General features: G+C 46.3%; 1 protein-coding gene across 4 annotated transcripts in view; it reads left to right on the top strand.

Moving 5' to 3' along the window:
* The window catches only part of MGAT5 (alpha-1,6-mannosylglycoprotein 6-beta-N-acetylglucosaminyltransferase), a 327,769-nt gene that overhangs the window by 121,875 nt on the left and 186,979 nt on the right, over positions 1–18,915 (top strand). For all 4 annotated transcript variants that reach the window (XM_073884745.1, XM_073884749.1, XM_025857052.2 and 1 more), the window contains one exon: positions 13,794–13,958. In XM_073884745.1, coding sequence (XP_073740846.1) covers positions 13,794–13,958 — 165 coding nt within the window. The remainder of the gene's footprint in view (positions 1–13,793; positions 13,959–18,915) is intronic.

The raw sequence follows: 18,915 nt of genomic DNA, 5'->3' as shown, positions 1-18,915 counted from the left end.
AGAGCAGAAGAGTTCAGCAAACTGTGACCTGTGGGTCAAATTTGAACCTCTGTCAGGTTGCATAAATAAACATTGATTGAAACAGAACCACTCCCATTTGTTCATAACAACTGGAATAACAGAAGCATGGTAAAACCAGGATTGTAGAGGACATCTAAAGCACGCTGATTCCATCTTTTGGTAATTCCCATAATTCAGTCTAAAATACTCATCAGTCAGGTCGTGTGTCTCCTTGACTCAACAATTCCGCGGGACTCCCATGGTCTCAGGCCTGGGCAGCAAGCTCGCCTTGGCTGAGCCTCCTTTTTTTAGAGGTAAAGTGTTTGGAACCCTTCTCACCCCTTTGTTTGTTGTCTGTGGCTATTTTTGCACTATAATGGTGAGAACTGAGTAGTTGCCACAGGGACTTAGCCCCAAATGTTTACTGTCTGGTCCTTCATCAATCCCTGCTCTATCCATAGGGCACTCTTTCTATGGGATTTTGCTTGGTGTCCTAAGACTCTTTCACCTCTACATTTGAATCCACCTTAAGACATCTTCATATAAGGTATACATCCAAATGTTGTGTTTCTCTGTCCTCTGGAAATGCTTTTTTTTTTTAATATTTATTTATTTGACAGAGAGAGCACAAGCAGGGGGAGTGGCAGGCAGAGGGAGAGGGAGAAGCAGACTCCCCACTGAGCAAGGAGCCCGATGCAGGACGCGATCCCAGGATGCTGGGATCATGACCTGAGCCAAAGGCGGGTGCTTAACCAACTGAGCCACCCAGGCGTCCCTGGAAATGCTTCTTCTGAGTGGCAGGTCAGGAGGCTAGCGGTTAAGAGCATGGGCTTTGGATGCAGCCAGAGTGGCCCAGGCCCTCGGGACGGCACACTACTTGTGGAGTGGGTATGAGCTCCTCTCTCACCATGTGATTACGAGGTGTGAGTGAGGTGCTGCGTGTCAGGTGTTGCTGGTTGGAGTCAGTGGTTAATCGTCTCAGTCGTTAAGCGTCTGCCTTTGGCTCAGGTCATGATCCCAGGGTCCTGGGATCGAGCCCCACATTGGGCTCCCTGCTCCACGGGAAGCCTGCTTCTCCCTCTCCCACTCCCCCTGCTTGTGTTCCCGCTCTCACAGTGTCTTTCTCTGTCAAATAAATAAATAAAATCTTTAAAAAAAAAAAACAAAACAAAAACCGTCATAGAGGTTGCACACAGTAATCTCCACCCCCCCATCCTGTTTCTGCTGATTTGAAAAGAGATTTCTGAACTTCTTTTGGGATTTGGTAATTCAGAAGTAGTGCCTGGATGATGTCCCAGGCGGCCTGTGTGGAACAGTCGGAGCATTCATTTGTGGAGTATGGAGGGCATTTCTGCGCACCCCTCTGCTGCGCCGGAGAGGGGGAGAGGGGCATGTAGAGCCGGGGCCTTCTGCAGCGCGGCCTCCACCACTTCTCCCTGGGCCGCGCCACAGGGCCCTGCCCGTCAGTGACTGCACAGGAATTGTGTCATGAGTGCTGTCACTCGACCCTCGTCAATGCCGTTCTTGTTTCTGAGGTGAATTCATCTCTGTCTCTGATGGCCTGACCCAAATCCTGATTGCCTCTTATCTCTGACGCCGGCCCCGTCTGCTTGTGCTCTCTGGGCAGTGAGAGATGGCCTCCCTTCATGGCCCAGCCACACCTTATGAACTGCAACCTTTCTTGCCTGTTCGCTGCTCTTCGCTGTTTCGGATGCTGGGACGCGGCTCAGGCTGAAGCAGCTGTAGGCCTTCAGCTTTTTGGCCACCGCTTCCCTGCCTGTATCCTGCTTCCCTTCTGCCAGGTCTCCCTCTTGACCTCCTACTCTGCCTCACCTCCTGTGTTCGTCCTGCTTCCCTGGACTTCGTGAGCTTCAGTTGTCCCCTTGACTGGCTGTTACCCCTCAGGCCTGGCGCTCTGCACAAGTCTGTGCGCTTTGCGGGTATATGGCAGCGCGGTCTAGGCTTTGTGCATGCGGCCAGAAAAAGGCGGACGGGGGTCCCCGCTCTCATGGAGGCCATGTTCATTTTGGAGGCAAGAAATACTAAACGAGACGACATCAGACAGTAATTCCAGAAAGAAAAGTGAGGTAGGGATATGTGATTTTTTTAAAAAGTACATGAGGCGCTACTTGGAATGAGAAGGTCAAAGAAAGCCTCTCTTAGGAGGTGTCTCGTAGCCCTTCTGACGCCAAGGAGCTGTGGGTGGGGTGGGAGGAGGCCAAGCAGGCCAGGCAGAAGGCAGGGTGTGTGCCCCAGGCCTGCATGTGCACTCTAGGGGCAGAACAGAGGTTGCTGCAAGTGAACAGCGTGAACAAGGAGCAGTGTGGACGGTGGGCAGTGCATGCAGTGGCCCTTTGGGCTCTGGATCTCAGTGTGATGGCAGGGGCAGAGAGGTGCAGGGGGGTTGATGTTCTTGTGAGTGAGCTTTGCCTGCCCCTGCTGGGGGCCTTGGCCCCTCCCTATTATCCCTCCCCCATCCCCCCACTTAACTCCTAGGCTGGGAAGAGAGGTAAAGAGGAAGAAGTTCCTCCTGTTTCCTTAAGGAGGTGGGGCTTGTGTCCTCTAGGCCCTAGAGAAGAAGGTAGGGTTTTGGTTGCTGGTCAAGGGCCAATGCATTGGGCTTCACGTGGCCCTTGTTGGCCTGGGGATGCCCGTCCCTAAGACGTTAACATCATTTAGGGTTCTGCACATAGGCCAAAGGGACACCCCCACCGTGATGCTGGTATGGTGGCCTGAGGTAGCTCCTGGTCTGTGTTGCAGACCTAGGTAACGTCTGGAGAGTCAGAGGAGCTTTTACGAGTGTTTTGTTCCACCCCTGCTATGAAAAAGAAGACAGAAAATACTTAGGTTGGATTTCACCGGAGATTAAAAAAAAAAAAAAAAGCCTATGAATGGTTTTTTTAAAAATTTTATTTATTTGCTTTTTTTTTTTTTTTTTTGCCTCTGTTCCTACAAATATGATCAAGGGACTGTTTTCTTGGAGGGCTGGGGTGATGTGGGGAACCACCATTGCCAAAGCAGCAGCTCTCTACCCTTATGGGAAACACACTGCTTTGGAGCAACGCTGGTAGGAATAAAAGCGCTGGGCTGTTTGGTGTGTCTGAGGAGGCCGTGGTTCCTCTAGGGGGAGGTGGCTGGTGTGATTAAAGAAAGGCCTTACTGCTTTAGAAAGTTGGCAACCTAAAACAGGCCTCTCCGGGCTTGGGGCTCTTCCAGGGATGTGTGGTGGCAGTCCCCCCGCCTGGCACCCCCGGCAGAGCCAGGCCGAGTTCCCAAGCACGCCCAGTGCGGCCGCACGTCTGAAGAGGGCCTCGGGGGTGCCGTAGACAGGAGAACGGTCAGACAGTGTGTCTCTGGGCAGGGATTGGAGCCTCCTCTTCTGCTCCTTTTGTCCACGAGACCTGTCCTTTCCTGCCTTGTTGTTGCTTCAAGTCCTGGCTTGAGGAGAGAACGTGCATGAGGGGGTGTGACTCTTGGGCTCAGAGTATCAAGTGGGGTTGCTCACCTCAGTCTGTCAGAATGGCCTGGGCAGACCTCGTGCCACTGTGGCCACCCTCAGGAGCCGTTGACCCTTCCTGGGTCTATCTGGGTACCGCAGCTGTCTTCTGGGACCAGCGGCGGGGGGATAGCTGAGCATCCACCTGTCCCCAAGTCTCCACCTCTGCTCTTCCTCCCACCTGCATGCCTCCTCTCCCCATAGCTCTCGCCGCCTCTCCTTCCGTTCTCTTTCAGGATTTCATTCTCAGTCTTACAACACTTCTTTTTTTAAGACTTTACTTATCTATTTGACAGAGAGAGACACAGAGAGGGAACACAAGCAGGGGGAGTGGGAGAGGGAGAAGCAGGCTTCCCGCTGAGCAGGGAGCCCGATGCGGGATTCGATCCCAGGACCCTGGGATCATGACCTGAGCCAAAGGCAGATGCTTAACGACTGAGCCACCCAGGCGCCCCTCAGTCTTACAACACTTAAACCACTTATTTTCGTAACACCTAAACCATCTGTCGTTGCATATTTATTGGCTCTGTTGATCGTCTCTCTCCCCCGCGGAGCATGTGAGCCACCAAAGAGCAGGGATTTTTGCCTCTCTCGTTCTCCACTGTACCCCAGGGCTCAGCACGTGCCTGGCACTTAGTAGGAGCCAGGAGTGATCAGCAGCAGCCCCTTTGCCCTGACTCTGCCTGTGTGGGACAGTTACAGCTGGGGCTAATTGGAAAGTAAAGTTTCTAGTGCGACTGGAAACGAGAAGAGATTCCCCATGGACTACAGGTCCAGGTGGCTCCGGATAGCTGTTGTGCTCCTGATTCTGACACAGGAACCAGTGTTTATTCTGGATGGTCGTTAGAGAACGTTTCTGTGTGGCTGTAGGGTTCCTTACTAGGCGTGTGACCTTGGGCAGGTGACTGATGTTTTAAAAGCCCGCCTCCTCTTTTGTAAAATACAGGATATAATAGTATCCTTCACCTCATAGGCTTGTTGTAAGGCTTACATGTTACACAGTTTATTTAGGCACCTAGATGAGGGAAATGCGGTCATTGTTGGGAGTTATCACTAACCGTGGCCGACGTGTACCTGCATCTTTTACTCCACCAAAATTTTTCGCCTGAAGTGGACGTTTGAACATTGGGCTTCAGGAACCTGCTTATGTAGCTGTGTTCCACATTTACAGGGGATAAGACATGAGAGGAAGTAAGCTCTCCTCCAGAGGGAGGGAGGCAGGCTAGCCACTACCCTCCGGGACAAGGACAGGCAAGGCTTGTCCACCAGAATCACCAGGCCTGCCTTGACGGCACCTGTGCTGGGCCCTGCGCTGGCCAGGGTTGAGAACTGCTGCCCTGGTCCCCAGAGAGATGCTGTCCGGCTCTTCGCTGGGTCCCTTTCTAAAAGTGTGTTGGCTCTGCAGAGTGACTTTGGCATTTAAGAAACAGGAGAGGTGATTGTCATTGCCCGGTTCCAAAGAGAAGGCTTTCCTTTGTGGGCTGGGAGCTGAGCTGGACTGGGTGAGCTCACGTGGTCTTGGAAGGAGGGCAGTGCTAGCGGGTACTGTTTCTGGTACAGGTGGTGAGCGGGAAGGAGGAGTGTGCGGTGGCTGTCCTTCCTGACGGGGTGGGGGGGTGTGGGTGCGGGAGTCAGGTTGGGACCCCGTGTGACGGTGGGCTCGACCACTCAGAGCCCGAATCCATTTCTATTCTGCAAGAAGGACTACAATGCTGGACTCCTATTCCATGCAGCTGGCTGGGTGTCAGGAAAATGAGAGAACAGCCCAAGAGCTCCGTGCTGGATATTTACAGATTCCATAATGCACTTGGTATCATCAACAGGCCAAGATGCGATTTTTTTCTCACGTTCTGCTGCCTCGAAAATGCTAGAGACACCCCCTATAGCACCTCAGGAATAACATTTGCTTCTGGAACACATTGGAGTCAAAGCTGAAGTCTGCCCTTGCAGCCTAACCCAGGAGAGAACAATAGTCAGTGATACTGAGCATCTGAGCTGCCCTGTCTCTTTGAGGTGGTGGTTTAGTGCCCTTTGTGACATGGTGTGGCTGCCTGTGACAGCTGCAGCGCGAGAGCACGTCTGCGACTTTAGGTGGTTTTAAGAATTCAAATGCGGGAAGGCAGTGAGGGTCAGTCACTGAGCTGTGTCTGGGCCGGGGGTTGTCTCCTTACCTGCCATCAGGTACTTGGGGCCAGTATCTTGGGGAGGGTGGAATTCACTGCACTGGATGTACATTCAAATATCATTGAAGCCTCCCTGATTGTCAGAGTACTGTGAATATAGAAAATGGAGAGCATGTAGACTGTAAGGCAGTGAAAAACCTTGGCCTCTCTCGGTCCTTGACCCTGGGCAGGCTTGCTTTCTCTCCTCACGTGACAGAAAAGTTCATTTTCAACGGAAGCAGCTGTGTGAGTCACCATTTCCAAACTACTTAGCACAAGACAGAAGGTGCTGTCAGTACAACACACAAGGGCAAGGATGATGCCACGCCCATTTTTGTACTCTTAGAAAGAATAAAAAGTAAAATACTCCCTATCCCCAAACCCAGATAAATTTTGATTTCCCTCCAGTCCTTTTTTAAAATGCAGATATGTGCACGTGTCATTTAAAAAAATTGGAATATTTCATATACAGCTTTTTAAACTCTTCTTTGTTGTATTTCCTCATGCCATTAGATATTTTTAATGTCCATACACTTTTTTTTTTCAAACCATCCATTCAATAAATAATCAGTGAGCTCCCAACAACGCCCGGTGGTGATAAACAGAGATGACAAGACACCTGCTCTGCCCTCCCTAAGTTCCAATCTAGTGATTTATTCTGTCTTATGAATGGATGGACATATGTAATTTAATCTTTTGTTGGGCATTTGGGTAGTGTCCAGTTCTTATCTATAATAAATAACACTACAGTGTCCTTGTACATAATGAATGGACTGGCTTTTGCTTATTACTCTAACTATATTGTCTTTCTGTGGAGAGGTCACTGTGAAATTAAAAATATATAACGGATGAAACTTGACATTCTGGCAGTCAGTGGAAAGGAGAGGTTGGGGCTAATTCTTTTTTCATTAACACCTTCCTTTCTCATTAGCGCCCTGTCTTTGCTGGTTTCTCCCAAGCAGCACGTGAAGCTGCTGCTTGTTGGCGCTCTGCCTCTGGGGGCGGCCGCAGTGAAGAGGGACTTGGATTAGGAGCAAGCCCAGATGCAAATAATTTTTTTTTTTGCTGTTCAGATATACGTCCTTGCTCATTGCACGGTTGGTTCTGTGCCAGCGAATCATGCTGGCCACATCTTCAATGTAGCCCAAGGTGGCTGTGCCCCGAGTCCTTGACTCGTGGGCTCTACAGATTCTGATGGAGTGCTTTGAGGACAAAGCCTGGTGAAGGTTGGCCTGGAGGACGGCAGGCTGGATAACCACTGCTTTGAAAGCATGTCCCAGGGGAACAGGGTGGGCTAGCATAGGCCCCAAGTGCCGCCTTTCTGGATCATTCCTCAAATACTGATTGCCTGGATAATGTGGGCAATTGGGGTTTGCTGCCCTGTGTCACAGCTTTAACCGATAGACCTATAAGCTGATAGACTTTTTCTACCAGCAGGATCCCCCTTTGTCCTGAAATCCTGTCTCTCTGGGCTCCAGCTCTGGAGGCACATCTAGCTGGCAGTGAAATCGCCTTGGCTGTCCTGCGGAAGAATGTGGCAGCATCTTCCAGCCCCTGCTCACCCCCTGGAGGCATGCTTTCTGGAAATGAAAACTCACAGAGGCTGTCAGGGCACCTGTTCTGAGATTTTTTCGATCTCGCCCTTGATCATAGCACTTCTAGTATGATAGAAAGCAAAGCTAACTTCCCCCTGAAGGACATTTTAAATGTTTTCAATTGCTTTGATCTCATCTTCGTCGTGTACAGTAAGTTTTAGGAATACAGAATTGCGGTAGTGATGCTGGGATTAAATTTTTATGGCTAAGACTTTGAAGCACAAACAAAATTTTAAAAGCCTGTTAGTAATTGAAAATTGTAATCTTGCTGAGGACACATTTTACTGCTATAATAACTGTAAAACACAGTGATAAATTTAAAAATGTTATGCTAGAATTTGAAGGAATATTTTTGCCCTAATTTCTTTATTAAGCTCTATAGAAATTATCCTTGGGTGTGCAGCCTTATTGGATAAATGGATTATCATTAAGACTAAAACACAAAAATGTTCTGGTATTTAAAATTGCAATAAAACAGTTTTTGCTGGTTTAACTGTAAAATGCAAAGGTGAGAGAGAATCTCATCACCTAGAAAGGTATGATTTCCTTAGCCTTATTGGCAGGAAGACTATAGTCCATTTATTTGTTGGTTCATTATTCATCTGTTTGCTGACGTAACACGCACGTAACTGAGTACTGTAGTGTGCCAGTTGGTAAAGACACACAGATGGGCTCGACATCATCTTTGCCCTTGTGTACTGTATTGACATTATTTTTTATCTTGTGTCAAACTGTCTTGAAATAGTGACTCAAACAGCTGCTTGTTGAAGATGAACTTCTTTTCTTTCATACTGGAAGAGAAAATATGTCTATCCAGGTGAAGTGCCTAGAGAGTCCAGGGTTTTTGATTGCTTTATATTCCATTTTCATTTTGAGGCAGAAAGTAGGGAAATGTGGACTCTTCGTTATTTTTAGTGTGGGAGTTGCCCAAAGAACAGTGACATCAGTGAGTCTTGAGGATGGTTGGGATATGATTTAACAAAAGCACGTGGCAGAAGCGCAGAGGTTAATCCCCGATAAGCATGCTCAGAAGCAGCAGGTCGGAGATGCCTGCTGGCTGGCAGGTCCATAGAGGTTCTTCAGAGGCAGTATGGTGCGGTAGGTAAGAGCCATTGGGTCTGGAACCAGCCTGTCTGAGATGGAACCCTTGATCTGCAGTCACCCAGGGCAGATTACTTCACCTCTCTGTGCTGTGGTTTCTCATCTATAAAATGGAGATGGGAACAGTAATATGTTCCTCATACTGTCTTGGCAGGACCGCATGAAGTAACCTGTGAGAGGTGCTGAGGACAGCAGCTGACACATGGAGCTCAGTCGGTGGCAGTGGTGGTGGGGGTTCGGAGCATAGTTGGGATAGTGAACATCAGCATCCTTCTCATCATCGTGACTTCCCAGAGTTGCACCATGTCACATAGTCACAGAGGTCACCCTCCAGTAGGTGAGGTCAGCAAGAGATAGTAGGTCACCCTTATCGGTGACTGTATTTTAGGAATCGAGGAAGACTGCCTTCTTGTTTTTTGACATTTTTTCTTTTAGTATAGTTGACACACAATGTTACATTAGTTTCAGGTGTGTGACTTAGTGATTTGACATTATGCTGTGTTCCTCACTAGTGTAATTACCATCTGTCTCGTTACATCACTATTACAATGTTGTTGACTGTATTCCTTATGCTGCGCCATTTACTCCTGTGACTTACTCATTCCATACCTGCAAGCCTCTGTGTCCCACTCCCCTTCACGCATGTTGCTCATCCCCCACGCCCTCCTCTGTGGCAGGTGTCTGTTCTCTGTATGTGTAGGTCTGATTCTGCTTTTTGTTTTTGTTTGTTTTTTTTTTTAAATAAGGTATTTGTCCTTCCCAGTCTTACTATTTCACTTAGCATAATACTCCCTAGATCTACCCATGTTGTCTCAAATGGGATGATCTCATCTTTCCTTATGGCTGTGTAGTATTCCTTTGTGTACACCACATTTTTCTTCTCCATTTGTCTGTTAATGGGCACTTAGATTGCTTCCATAATTTGGCTATTGTAGATAATGCCACAATAAATAGAGGGGTGTGAATATCTTTTTGAATTAGTGTTTTCCCATTCTTTGGGTCAATACCCAGTAGCAGTATACTGGATTATTATTGGTATTTCTATTTTTAATTTTTTGAGGAACCCATTTTCCAGAGTGGCTGTAACCATTTGTATTAACCATCAACAGTGCATGAGGGTTCCCCTTTCTCCACATCCTCACCAACACTTGTTTGTTCTTATGTTGTTGATTTTAGCCGTTCTGACAACTGTGAGGTGATGATGTCTCATGGTACTTTTGATTTGCCTTTCCCTGATGATGAGGATGGTTGAGCATCTTTTCATGTGTCTGTCGGCCATCTGGATGTCTTCTTTGGAGAAATGTCTATTCGTGTCTTCTGCCCATTTTTTTAATTGGATTATTTGGTTTTGGGGGTATGTTACCAAAGTTCTTTGTTTGGGAGATCAACCCCTCATCGGATATACCATTTGCCAATATCTTCTCCCGTTCAGTAGGTCATCTTTTTGTTTTGTTGATGGTTTCCTTCACTGTGCAAAAACTTTTTATTTTGAGGTAGTCCCTATAGTTCATTTTTGCTTTTGTTTTCCTTCCCTCAGGAGACATAACTAGAAAAATGTTGTTATGGCCAATGTCAGAGAAATTAATACCTGTGCTCTCTTCTAGAGTTTTTATGATTTCAGGCCTCACATTTAGGTCTTTAATTCATTTTGAGTTTATTTTTGTGTATGGTGTAAAAAAGTGGTCTAGTTTCATCCTTTTCCATGTAGCTGTCGAGTTGTCCCTACACCGTTTGTTGAAGAGCCTTTTTCCCATTCCATATTCTTGCCTTCTTTGTCATAGACTAGTGGACCATACAGCTGTGGGTTTATTTCTGGGTTCTGTATTCTGTTCCATTGATCTATGTGCCTGTTTGTGTGCCTGTGCCATACTGTTTTGGTTACTACAGCTTTATAGTATATCCTGAAATCTGGAATTGTGATACCTCCAGGTTTGGCCTTCTTTCTCAAGATTGCTTTGGCTATTCAGAGTCTTTTGTGGTTCCATACAGATTTTAGGATGATTCGTTCTAGTCCTGTGAAAAATATTGTTGGTGTTTGATAGAGATTGCGTTAAATCTGTAGATTGCTTTGGGCAGAATAGACATTTCAACAATATTCTTCCAATCCATGAGCAGGGAATATACTATCTTTCCATTTGTTTGTGTCATCTTAAGGTTGATGTGACAGTTCTGTATTCTACCTAGGGTGTACCCCACCAGTGACTGTCGCCAATAACTATGGGTTGGGGGGCTCTGTCCCATAGTCCTCTTGCCCTTTAACAGAAAGACAAGAAGTTGCAGAAGGTTACCAGCCCTTGAGAGACCATCAGCCCGGGCTGGGCCTCTGTCAGCTCCTGTAGGGAGAAGGGCTGATTCCTTCATTTTACTTCGCATATATTCGTAGCAGTGCCTCCAGTACCTTAGCGAATGGAGATCACACAGAATGCAAGTTCAGTAGCTGTTCTCACACTTCACCTGCACAAAGGGGCAGCGAGGAAGAAAGGGCTGGGAGCATATGCCTAACTCGGTGGCTCTCAAATTGGGGCATTGGCAATGTCTGGAGGCGTTTTTGATTGTCACATAGAGGGATTGCTACTGTCATTCAGTCGCCGGAGGCCAGGGGTGCTGCCCAACACCCTTCAGTGCACGGGACATCCCTCAACAGCAACGAATTGTCTGACCCAAAGCGTCAATAGGGTCAAAGCTGAGAAAGCCTGATTTAAACCATCCTAGGGGTCCAGGGCTTCTGTGTCTAGCTCATCTCAATTGCTGGTAATAGTTAAATGCCATTTTTACCTGTGGACTGCTTGGCTGGTGATAGGGCCTTTAGGCAACGAGGCTGGAGATGGAGGGGCTTGATATCCTGTATCTGAGGGGTGGTTTTGTCACACACTGCAGCCACCTCCCAGTGGCACCACTGCCCCTATCCACATGGCCGGCCTCTGCAATCTTCACAATTCTGGAGAGGCAGCTGATGCTTTAGATGCACTGTAGGAGCAAAGCTGGTGGCTGGCTCCTCTTTCTGCCAGCGAAGGATGAGCCAGGGGTAGACTGTGAGTCACGCTGACCACGGGACTGCTGCTCCTGGAGGAGAGTGAGCTCATGACCCTTTTGATCAAGTGATAAAAGTCCTCCATCACTCAGGAAGAGATTTCTTAAGGAAGGATGAGAGCATTCCCCAGAGGAAATTTTATTTTTTATTTATATGTGTAGCAGGCAATTATATGGTGCTTACCATGTACCAAGTGGTGTTCAGAACATTTTATAAAAATTAACTCATGAAGTCCACATAACAATGCAAAGAGGTAGGTTTATTCTTAGCACTCTTTGACAGATAAGGAAACAGGAGTGGAGAACAAGCACGTAAACCGAGAAACTTGGGCTCCAGAGTCTGGGCCCCTAACCACAGTGCTGTGGATGAAAGACCTTGAATTTCATGCTTAGGTTTTTTTTTCTACCTTGACTCTTGACTTCTGGCTGAGCCGCTGAGGCATCAGGGAATTAGGCCAACCTGATTCAAGTCCCCATTCCGGTTTATTATCTCTGTAGCCGTGAGCAGGTTACTTCATGTCTGTGAACCTCTGTGTTCTCCTCTGTAAAGTGAAGTCATTTTACCCGGAGGAGGTGAAGATAACGTGGGGTTTCTTAGATTTGTGTGTGTGGCATGTTATAGGCCTTCAGGAAACATTAGTTCCCTTGTGCCCTTCTCTGCTATAATATTTTTAGCCCTGTCGCTCTAATGTTCTGGCCAGCTTCTTCTTACCTGTAGGGAAGAGACGGGCTGAAGAGTGAGAAATAGCCCTGGTCGGGTGTTTGTTAGAATGAAGGAACGAACCACTTCAGAGGTTAACATCGTGAAGAAGTCCGATGATCCGTTTGGGGAGAGCGGTGGGGAGGTTGTGCTTATGCCAAGTGCAGACCACCAGACTTTGAGGAGAGAGGCGTGGGTTTGCTTTCTGCTTGCAGTATTTAGTCTGCTCCAGCCATGCCTCCCATCTGTAAACCGCCAACAACACAAACTTCCATGTTCGTTACACACCTTTGTTCTGACAACTTCCCTCTCCCCCTGACAAAATAGGACAGCCTGAGTGCCTTCCGGTCGAGGTTCAGGGTTGGCTGGCTGTGTTCTGGGGTTGGTGAATTAATCCGGTGTGTGCTTCTCTCCTGGCCAGGTGCGATCACCTACTCAAAGCAAGTTTACCCTGTTCCCAGTACAAGGGAAAGTGGCAATTTTGCATTTGTCTCAGTTCAGGACTTGGCATATCCTGCTCCCTAGACGGTGCTCTTCTCCCCTGAACCACTCCCAATTCATTCATGAGGCTGAATTCTGTTCACATGGATGGCTAGCCTGGTGTCCTTCTGCTTTTCTCACATGCGCAGGTCAATATATCTTTCTTTGATTATGAGTTTCCAGAGGAGAGAGGCTTAATTAATCTTCTTGTGTGTGTGGAATACCTTGTGTTCAAACTTAGGAAACACTTATGTATACATGAGGGTAAATGTCTGTCTAGAGAGAAGTGCAGCATTTAACCCACAGTCAGATGTATGAAAAAGGGAATCAACTCTTTTTTTTTTTTTAAAGATTTTATTTATTTGAGACAGAAAGAGAGTGAGTGAGAGCACAAGCTGGGGGGAGGGGTAGAAGGAGAGGGTGAAGAAGGTTCCCAGCTGAGCAGGGAGCCTGACACAGGGCTCAATCCCAGGACCCCAGGATCATGACCTGAGCCGAAGGCAGTTGCTTAACCGACTGAGCCACCCAGGCGCCCCATGAGAATCAACTCAGGGTGAGAGAATATCCTCAGCATCTAGAACAGTGCCTAGCACATAGTAGTAGTTGTTTTGTAAATATTTCCTGAACGAATGAATGAATGAATCTGGTCTTAATTTAGGTATCTTTCTAAATCTCATTGTAGTTACATCTGAGTTAGAATCTGGAACCATAGTTTTTATTAAGTATTACCATAAGTAACCAACAGAAGTAAAGACTTGGCAAAAAGTTGGAATGTACTGGAATATTGAACACTGAAAATAATGAACTTGATCCAGAAGGTACTTCAAGACCTCTCTGCACTTAAGGGCTGTCATTCTATAGGTCAGAGCATCATGCTCTAAGAAGAAGGAATTTAATAGAGTGCTTTGATAGGATGCTAAGTAACACCGAGTTTTCTCTATTGCCCTAGTGCCTGGGAGTAATTTTATGTCACCTACTGCCAAACTCGCGTGGCGGAAGAGACCAATGTGTTTTGTACTCTCTGGGCCACTCAAAGATGGCCTCCGTCATCTTTAAGATAGGGTTTGTTTGGACACGTCTTCAAGCAGTACTTCTTGACTGTGCCACTTTTTTTTTTCTTCACGTGAGAGAGAGACAGAGGAGGAGGAGGGGGGAGGGAGAGAGAGAACACACCAGACAAACATACAGAAGCCAAAGACTTTTTTAACTATCTGCATTTTCTTTGACAGATCTGAAGAAAACTCTTGCCGTGCTATTGGATAATATCTTGCAGCGCATTGGAAAGTTGGAGTCCAAGGTGGACAATCTTGTAATCAATGGCACAGGGACAAACTCGACCAACTCCACCACAGCTGTTCCCAGCTTGGTCGCACTTGAGAAAATTAATGTGGCAGGTAAGAACGGCGGTTGTGTGCCCTGACGTGGAGCCTGACCGTGCTTTGGCCTGGGGAAAGGATAAAGGGGCACAGTGGTTCTTATTGATACAAATCCCATCAAACTTGGTATGGCTCCTCTAAAGCTGATTTTAAATTTACTTTTGATTAACATGTTAAAAGACTTTTAAAGGCCCATCATGATGTGTAAGAGCTGGTGGTTTCTGTGACATATTTCACATAATGAGCTCCTGGAATTCACTTTTAACGAGAAGATTCATAGCATGGATAAGTGGAATAGAGAGGTTATCTGGGGAGCTCATTGTCAGCTAGAGGTCCTTTCTCCTTCCCGTTTTCATCAGACAGTTTCGAAAGTCTGTCCCATATAAGAGATTCTCTCCTTCCCGTTGTTAAAGAAGAAGTCACCATTGCAGAAAAACGCATCCTGTGCATGAGGAGATGGAAATTCTGGAAATGGGACTGATAAAATAAAGGGCCCCTGCCTGATCTTGGGCTGCTTCTGTTGCCACTCCTGGACGCCAACCTGCATTTCTCACTGGGATGCATTTTTGTCTAGCTCCTTCCCAAAACTGGAATCTTGGATGAGAGAAGAAGCGTAGATTAAAAACAAAGCCCGGATCACACACAGCCTGGATTGCCCATGGCTTATGTTGGATGCCCCCATTGCAGTGCCCTGGGGTTGGCCTTCGAGTCCCCGTGGCCGAGCCAGGACTTGCTCTCATTAGAGTGACAAAGCAAGGGGCCTGAGGATTAAGATGAGATGCTTTGGGTGAATGGTTGTAAAGGAGTTGTCTGCACTCCTGATGGGGTTATCCAGTCTCTACTTAATGTATGAAATACAGAGATGGGTTGCTTTCTGCTACTTTGAAAATCAAATTTAGTGTTCTTTTGGTTTCTCTCTGCCTCTGACTTGCACTGTAGAAACATACGGACTGAAGTGGGAGGGATTCGGTTCCTTTTCTACCTCCCAGTGTCAAAACATTTAATTGTTTCCCATTATGCAAGCTTGTTGTGTCACCTTTCTGTTCTGTTCTTTGCCCTTTAGCAAGTGTTAAATTACAAAATATATTTCTAATAATCCAAAGTGTCCAACCAAAGAAAGATATTAAAAATAACTTTTAATTACAACACAGAGGCAGTGTCATCTGGGCCATAAATCCTCTCTTCCCTGCAGTTTCCAACGGCTTCTGTAATTAGACAAGAAAACCTCCCACTGTGTTGCGCTGCCTATTAATAAATGGAACCCATGCCTCTCCGGGCTCCATTCCTCCACCCTGGTCCCCCGCAGAAAATGCCATTGGAAAGCTCCTATCTGATTTCATGGCAGTTCTACATTGTCCTATTTCCAGAGGTGGAGTGGGGTGCTCCGCCTTGACCTTTGCCGCCTCCTACTGTCTCTGTCCTATACAACCCATGTAAACAAGTCTGTTGTCATTGTCTGCTTGATGAGGGATCTTGCTACCACTGACTGTCCTGTTTGTGCCAGGCTCACTGGGAGACTAACCCTGCCTGGGCTCCAAGTACCCAGGTCCAGAATTGTAGGTCGACCTCCAGAAATGACATGGGAGGGAGTTGGTGACTACTTCTTTCCTCTGGGATCCCAGCCCCACGTATTGAGTGAGTTAGTTGACTCAGTTAACCCACTACCGCTTGAGCACATTCTCTAAGTTGTTGGCTCTGATGGGTCTCCTTTCACCATGCCACTGGTACTGTGTTTTTACTAATATTTAAAGAACCAAAGGATTTTGTGTGTTTTGTGGGGTTGGGGTAGGGGGCGAGAGGAGGGAGCAGATTTAGAGCTGTGCCTCTGATAATTAATCTCATCCTCCCTCCTTTGCATCTTTTGTTTGTCAGACACTCTGTCTTTGAAATTTTTAATGGCCAATTAGGAAAATAATCTATAGGCACAAAATCCCATAGACGGTGGCCATGTAAATGGGGGTAGCTAGGAGGCTTCTCACAGGAAGGTACATTTTGAAGGTGGGTAGGATTGAGGCATAGGGGCCTCATGAAAGAGATACAGACTCCTAGAAATGGATTGTGACCCCGAAAGTAATTGGAAGGAAGGGGAGGAAACTAACATCCAGCAACCATCCAGGAAATACCAGTTACACCTGTTTGTGACCCTCAGAGGCACGTGGTTTTACTCAGTCTTCTCAACATCTAGGAGAAGTTAGTGGTTTCACAGGTTTTATGGAGTTTGAGTGTTTGGGGGGTAGGTACCTTTGGTATTGGAGTCCCTTGAGCTCAGCTTAAGACCAAGCACCATAAAGAGAAGAGTGTTGGCTCTGTCTTCCTTGCTTTCATTTGTAAATCATCACAAATGGGCAAGTTTTGAAGAATATGCTGCCATTTTCTTAGAGGTTCCTGGAGAGCTGACAGTTTCCTGGGATATTTAATAACCTGTCTAGTAAGCAAGTTCTCTGTGTCTTAAGGGTCTGTTTTTGTGGCCAACCTGTGTAGAAACAAGCTTGTCCCTCTGTGCACATGTGCATTCCTCCCTTCGAGAGACTATGATGGGCACGGCAGACATAGATGTGAAACAGAGAATAGAGCCATCCTCCTTTATTTCCCCTAGAGGGTGGGGGCAGGGGGCTTTATATTTTGTCGGTTAAACAACATATATCTAAACTCTTTGCCCTGTCTGTAGATTAGAGTGCCAAAAAGAAGGATAAGAACTTAAGTTTGTTAGCCCTTGTTGAGGAAAAAGCCATTTATTGCTTTTGTTGCCCTCTCCCTGAGCCATGCCCTAACTGTCCCCAAACCCCTATTGTCATAGCAGCAATGGCTCTGGAGCTGGGAGAGAGTTTATTTTTATAGGGTTCCAATCCCGACTGAGTGAAGTTTTTCTTTCTCTCTTTTTGCATTAAGACATGTGGTAATTGCTCAGAAATGTTCTCCCTGGTGTGTCTTTACTGCTTACTCTGGTGTCTTATTGCTCACTGATGTTTCTGATTGCTTACTGTTGTGTCTTATTGCTTGCTGATATATCTTCTGGTTGGCTCTAAACTGTTTCTAAATTGGGTACCATGGCAGTTGAAGAAGGGCTCCCTAAATTTATTTTCTTTTTAGGGATAGCTCTGTGTGCCTGCATGTGTGTGCCCTTCATCTGTTGAGCTGTGTTTTCTGTACCTTTTATCCAAAATGGCTTTTCTTTCCAAATGATTCGCTCTTGGGCTTTTTGATGATGTGAAAGGGATGTTCCCCTAGAGGAATCTAGCTGGAAATGAACTTCACTGAAATCAAGAATTAGCTTGAACTGCATTTTTGAGCTTAGTTTATCTTGCTGAAGATGAAGGTGGATCAAAGAAACTAAAACCCAGATTTAAAAAAAAAAAAATCCCCATCCTTCAACCAGTTGCCTAGTAAATCAGTTTCTCCTCCCAGAAAGAACTTGAATGTTTCTTCGCCAAAATTATCCCCTTTCAGAATGATGCTTTTGTTTTTGGAAAGACCAATTCTGCTTTTCTCTACTTTTATGATCTTAAATTATGACACGGAGTGAATAGCATCAGATCTGGAGTTCTTTGCCATGTGCTAACATAAGGGGAAAGGTTAAAAAAAAAAAAAGTGATCTTGAAAGTGCTTGCCTTCTGAGGCCCGGCAGTATCCACTTAACCTTTGTTTTTTGCCCATAGCATCTTGTTCAAAGCCTACCTGTTGAAAGTACTCAGTAAATGCCCCCATGGATTGGATGATGCTGGAGGGGACAGCATGTGGTTTCACTGCTAAAAGGAGTTTCTCCTTCTGGTTCCTCTTTTCCATTTCTGCTTCTGGGTATTTGCTTGGAAGTGGGGCTTGGCATCTCATTTCGCTTTCTCAAACCTTAGCAAACACCACCTACGAAGTAGGATTTTTTATTTTTTATTTATTTTTTTGGCCTGTTGTGTCTGAGTTTCCCACAGATGCTTCTGTGCTGTGGAGCCTTCATAGAAGGTGATGGTTACAACTCTAGATTGTAGTATTTCAGGGAATGGGCACATTGTGCCTCTCCCTCCATCAGTTGCGGGGAGGCATGAGTACATGTGTACCTCCGCATTTATTTATTTATACTTAAAAGAACCTGTTCTTGTCTTTCAACATCAGTTGAATAACTGGCCAGCATGGAGGGTTCGCTGAAAGGCACAACTTAATGATAACATTTCTTTTGCCTTACGATCACTTATAATTGCAAGGTCATTTGGGAAACACAGTCATAGACTCGAAGGTGCAGGCACAACTCCAGTGAGTCTACACGGAATGTTAGCTAGGCCTGCGTTTCCCAAACGTGAGTAGCCACGTGTAGTGTATTTCCAGTATCTGCTGATGAAGTGCAATGTATTTGAGCTTGGATGCTGTTCTCAGTAAAAAGAACCATAATTATTATTCTACCATTTAAAAATTGCAAATGAAAAATGTCCCTGCTGAGTTTCAGGACATGCATTTGGAAGTGCAATTTTCCCCCCTTTTGTGCTGCTAATAGACCTTGAAATTAAGTTGCACAGGTGTTGTTTCTTCTTTGGGTCCCCCTGTTATCCGTTGTGTTGGAGTAGCACCTGAAGTGCCCCAGTCCCCTGCCCAGCTCCACAGGTGGCTTTCTGGGGATCAGGTAACAGCCAGTCTGTGACACCCCAGATGCTGCCAAGAAGCAGGGCAGACTGGAGATTGCAGGGTGCTTTCTTATTAATGTGAGCGAGAAACTACTGTATTTCTCCCATCTACACATTGCTTTCTGTTTCATTCTTTGTAAGGGCAGCACTAAAGACTTGGCTACTTGTCAGAAACAATTCTTTTGGTATCTTCCTAGAAAAATGTGTATCATTGTTGGTGTGGTTTTCACTTTGTGTGGTCAGGGTGTTTTGATTTTTATCATGGAGAAGGAAGCGTCTTTCTGCACTGGCCGTATGTGGAACACCAGATTCCAGCACTACCTCATAAGTCAGAGTTCCTCAAACACAGCACGCAGCTGACATTCTGG

Source organism: Callorhinus ursinus, unplaced genomic scaffold (genome assembly GCF_003265705.2).
Source record: "Callorhinus ursinus isolate GAN/ISIS: 27379988/994484 unplaced genomic scaffold, GSC_fseal_2.0 scaffold2, whole genome shotgun sequence".
Taxonomy (NCBI): domain Eukaryota; kingdom Metazoa; phylum Chordata; class Mammalia; order Carnivora; family Otariidae; genus Callorhinus; species Callorhinus ursinus.
Note: the sequence above shows the minus strand (reverse complement) of the source record. Positions and strands in the feature narration are given on the sequence as shown.